The sequence below is a fragment of the Gracilinanus agilis genome, chromosome 1 (genome assembly GCF_016433145.1).
Source record: "Gracilinanus agilis isolate LMUSP501 chromosome 1, AgileGrace, whole genome shotgun sequence".
NCBI classification, from domain to species: domain Eukaryota; kingdom Metazoa; phylum Chordata; class Mammalia; order Didelphimorphia; family Didelphidae; genus Gracilinanus; species Gracilinanus agilis.
In genome coordinates this window covers 673,490,140-673,494,684 of record NC_058130.1, presented here as the reverse complement: position 1 = coordinate 673,494,684, position 4,545 = coordinate 673,490,140, and the positions used below count along the sequence as shown (strand labels likewise).

General features: G+C 49.6%; 1 protein-coding gene across 1 annotated transcript; it reads right to left on the bottom strand.

Annotated features, from left to right (window-relative positions):
• Nucleotides 1-211: 211 nt before the first annotated feature.
• TRIB1 (tribbles pseudokinase 1) lies at nt 212-4,227 on the bottom strand. The gene is made up of 2 exons (XM_044658285.1): nt 3,708-4,227; nt 212-895 (listed from the first exon to the last, which is right to left on the bottom strand). Exons 1-2 carry the CDS (start codon nt 4,050-4,052, stop codon nt 599-601), a joined length of 642 nt encoding a protein of 213 aa, XP_044514220.1. The 5' UTR covers nt 4,053-4,227; the 3' UTR covers nt 212-598.
• Nucleotides 4,228-4,545: the final 318 nt, after the last annotated feature.

The window sequence follows — 4,545 nt, the reverse complement described above, 5'->3', positions numbered from 1 at the left end:
TGCAAAATTAATACCTAAATTACCATGAATTTTTATTACCTATTCCTCTAACCTTCTGAAGATTTATGCAATTATTTTTAAAAGTGGGTATGCCACTTTATATGAATGTACGACAAAGCATGTGGGGGCGGGCTGGAGGGCCAGAAGACAATACATCCCCTCACAACAACTAAGCTTAGAGTAGCTGGTTATGCCTACGAGACATCAGGGACATCCATCCTTTCCAAAAGCCCACAACTCTTTGAAAAGTTCCCCCATGAGACGGAATGCTATAAAAGAGTAATAAATAGCTATATCATAAAGACGTGCTTTTTATGCTACATACTTGTGGCCTGACATCATTTGTGATTTTGGAAGGGAAAGGTTCTATAATCATATTTTATCCATTCAAACTATTTCCTAGATCTTCTAAGAGAGTTGAAGATAAACAAAAGGTTGCATTTTTTTTTAATTGGGGCAAGGGACAGTGTGTGTTGGGTCTCTTAAATAATAAATCTGGTATAACAGTTTTTTTTTTAAACTGGAAATCTGAACTAACAGGATCAACATGAAAATTCATTGCAAATGCAGAAAAGTTATACAACATTAGCTGTCACACTCACCTCTCCTCAGTGGAGAAGACAAATTTCCTGAGCTTTAAGTCACCCAACACAATGGCAGACTGGTGGCAGTGGGCAACTGCAGAGACGATCTGCTTGAAGAGCCGGGCGGCCTCCTCTTCCCTAAGCCTTTTCCGATTTCTCACGTAGGAGTGCATGTCCCCAAAGTCCTTTTCGAAAAAGACATATGCCTTTGTGTCCCCGAGAATCACTTCAACAATCCCTGTGATGTTTCTGTGAGATGGCAGCTGGATATAAGGCCGGATTTTGTCCTGGTAGTGTTTAATAGGGAACACCTGCAGAAAGGAAATGGGAAATGAGCTCTCTCCAAGCGGAAATAAGAGCTGGAACTGGAGTCAAAGGGCCTGAGTTCAAATCTCAGCTCTGCTACTACCTGGGTGACCAAAAAGCTCTGTCCCTCAGTCATTACACCAAGAGGCAATATGGTATAGTGGAAAACATCCCTGGATCTGGAATTGAATGATCTAGATTTGATTTCCAGCTCTACAGATTTAATACTTATATGACCTTTAGGCAAGTCTCTTAACTTTTCTCAATTTCAATTACCACACCTGTAAATTGAGGAGGTTGGGTCAGAAGACCTCTAAAGTCAATGATTCCTTCCATCTTTAAACCCTGTGGTAGGTGGTGAAGCTAGGTAGCACAGTGGAAAGAGGGCCAGGCCTGGAGTTGGAAGGACCTAAGTTCAAATCAGGCCTCAAACACTTCCTAGCTCTGTGACCCTAGGCAAGTCAATTAACCTCAACTGCCTAGCCCTTGCTGCTCTTGTCTTAGAATTGATACTAAGAAGCAAGGCAAGGCTTTCAAAAATTTAATTAAAAATAAATAAAGCCTATGATAGGAAACTAAAAAGTCTTGAGGCTACTTCTGAGCACCCATGCTGAACTTAGATGTTTAATTTCCACATGAGTGAGGCTGTGTTTTTCTACTACATTCCTTAGGTCACCTCCTTCTTCTAAATTTCACACTGCCTCTGCCAATACTTATACCAATAACACCTATCGAGTCTTTAGAGACCTGGTTAAGGGGTAGGAGCAACTATGCATCCATCCTACCTACTTGAGAGGACTACTGTCAGTGGTGGGTGCCCCATCTCCCTAGACAATGGGATCCAGCCAGGCAAGGATGTCCAGTCTTTCAATCTCTCTCTATCTCCCCATGGTGTTCTAAACACAGTGGATGCTTTGAATCAACATTCACTGATAACTGATTAGAGAGGCTAGGTCCATTCCTTGTCTCCTTTGCCCATCAAAGCATCAGGAAACTCTGGCTTTATTCCATAATAGCTTTAAAACTGTTGCTGTCGATTAATTTACAGTCTAGAGAAGAAGGATGGCCATACAAAGTACACAGAATATGGTGACTCTGCAAGATCTAGGCTGCAGGGAAAGGCAGAGGAGAAAAACAGCAGAATTGTAATCTGGAGGGAAAGAGAAAGATGATTGGAGAGACAGAGAGGCAGACACAAAAGACAAGTGATGCAAAGAGAGACAAAAACAAAGGGAGAAAGGGAAAAAAAAAGTCAGAGAGAAAACTATAAATCAGTCTATGACAAGCACTTTAAGCAGCCTGAGGTGTGACTCAGGTATAACCATCATTCATCTGTTTCTCAAAAGCTCAGAGTAAATGCTTTCAAAGGAGAAGTTTTAGATCCGCTGATTTTTTTTTTCCCTTCCCAGGGAATGGATAACTTCTCTAAGAAACCAATTGTGCTCTTTTAAAGGCCTTTTGTTTTTGCCAGGGTTACTCATATCCTAGACTCAACTGGAAACGGTGACACATGGACCGTCACCATCTGGATCCAGCTATTATCTGTTGGGAGGAACTGGATAGGATTACACAATCCTCAGGTCCCACCCCATCTCTTGTGCCAGTCTAATAGAGGGCAAGCAAGGAAAATCCCTCTGCTACTATTCAAACAACCTCCTTCTCCCCTCGTCCCCGTCCCCCACCCCCCCCCCCCTACCCCCACCCATCAACATTTCAGCCAAAGAGGCATTTTGGACTGGCTACTTAGAATCCCCCCCCCCCTTTTCATTCCCTAAACGCAGAGCTTTTGCAAGCATTTAAAATCCCCCCCAAGTCAGACAGCAGGTGGCAGTAGCCAAACTCAATGACAAAAACTCCATTCAGACCGAGTCAGGTGAGCAGCAGAAAACCAGGCTGACCCAAGGGCTGACCCCTCACTTCAGGTGAAGCGGGGGGAGCCAGAAGGAGCAAGCACTGGCTTTCTGAAGCGGCTGTGCTTTCTGAAGGAGGGAATGTGCACTTGTGGGTTTCTCTGGGGGAGCTTTAGATCTGTTGGAAATGTCAAGAGCATGGGTGCACCAAAGGAAATTGCAGATTCTGTTTCTGGGAATTTATCTCCTCTTCTATGTTAAAACAAAAATCCATTTCAGGAATTAAAGGAAATGAATGAGTGTTCCTGCCGGGGCTGGGCTCCCCACTTTTCTAGTAGGAAGTGTCCATTCTAAGGGTGCTGTTTGGGAGACCTGGCGGAGCGGGGGGCAAGGGTGGAATTCTAGAATCTGGATCTTGGAGGTCATGGGATCCCACAGAGGCTTATTACTGGGTGCCCACTAAAAAGTTCTAGCACTTTTAAAACGCCAGCAGGCTTAGAGTTTGCAGTTATGCCAGCCTCCGGGGGGGGGGGGGGGAGGGTACCTCCACCCAATGAAACTGATAGGGAGGGGTGAGGGGCTGGATGAATTACTTTCCCGGGAAGAAGGTAGTAAGACCCATCCAGGAGCAGGGGAGGTAAACTGAAAGAAATGCAGTTAAAAATTATGACTCCTCCGCCCTCCACCTCAAGTCCGCTCCAGAATCACTGAGAGAGGTCTCTTGGGATCCCAACAGAAAGCTTTCCCACCTCTCCGTAAGAGACCCCCTGCCTGCTTTCCCCAAGTCCGCTCCTCGTTTTCCTTACGGGTTTAAGTCCCTCCGCCCTAGCAGGTGAAGATTGAATGAATAGATTCCTAAGGTCCCTTCTGACAGACGATCCTGCAAGACCTTTGTCCAACCCTCCCTCTCCCACGCGGCGTCCCTCGGGCTCGGGGATGAGGGTGGGCGCCGGGGGGGCGGCCGTACCTTACAGCGCAACTCCTGCCCAGTGTGGATGCTCAGCGCCCGGGACACATTCTCCCGTTCGGCTAGAGGCAACAGAAGGTAGCCGGCGATTCGGCTGGGTCCTGGAGCGCTGCCGCCGGGCGCCGAGGGCGAGGGCGCGGGCGGGGGAGTGCAGGGGGAGCTGGGAGGGCTGAGGTAGTCCGGAGGGTTCGGGCATTCGGACAGCCGTAGGCATTTGGCCGCCACCGCGGCTGCCTCGTCGCCGTCCAGGAGGCGCTTGGATGGGGAGCCTCGGGCGGCAGGGAGCAGCAGGCCCGGGCTGCGGGGCTGGACGTTGCGGCTCATGGCAGGACGCAAGGAACACATCCAGGTCCCAGAGCCCAGGGAACTGGGCTTTTAAACCCCGATATCCGGGACGGGATTGGGAGTGAGAACAGGCGATTCGGAGATTCGACGACGGCAACCGAGCCAGGGGCGTCTCTCGAGGTCTTCTGGCTTTCACCCCCCACGGGGGGCAAAGCTAGCCAGAGCCGCTCTAGGGCGCCCACGTTGCAGCCGGGGCAGGGGCTGGCTAAAGAGCCACCGAGCGGCCTGGGGGCCAGCTCCGCCTTCTCCTCCACCCCGCCCAAGGGGGCGGCTCAGGACTGGGGGTCCCCCGAGAATCCCGGTTCGCGGTGGCCGCTACGGGCAGGTTTGGGTGGCTTCCTTCCGCCGCCGCTGCAGAGACAATCCGGGCGGAGAAAGGTCTGCGCAAAGCGCGCCTCGCACTCAGGGTCCGGGGAGCTGCTGGCCTGGGACTTGGAGAGAAGCTTCCGAAACGGCAGAGTGAATGCCAATCGAGTAACCCAGAACCGCGAAG

Coding starts and splice junctions, on each gene's coding strand:
- TRIB1 (XM_044658285.1), bottom strand. CDS start 4,052: ATGTGTTCCTTGCGTCCTGCCATGAGCCGCAACGTCCAGCCCCGCAGC. Junction 896..3,707: donor GGCAGGAGTTGCGCTGTAAG/GTACGGCCGCCC, acceptor TCCTTTCTGCAG/GTGTTCCCTATTAAACACTA.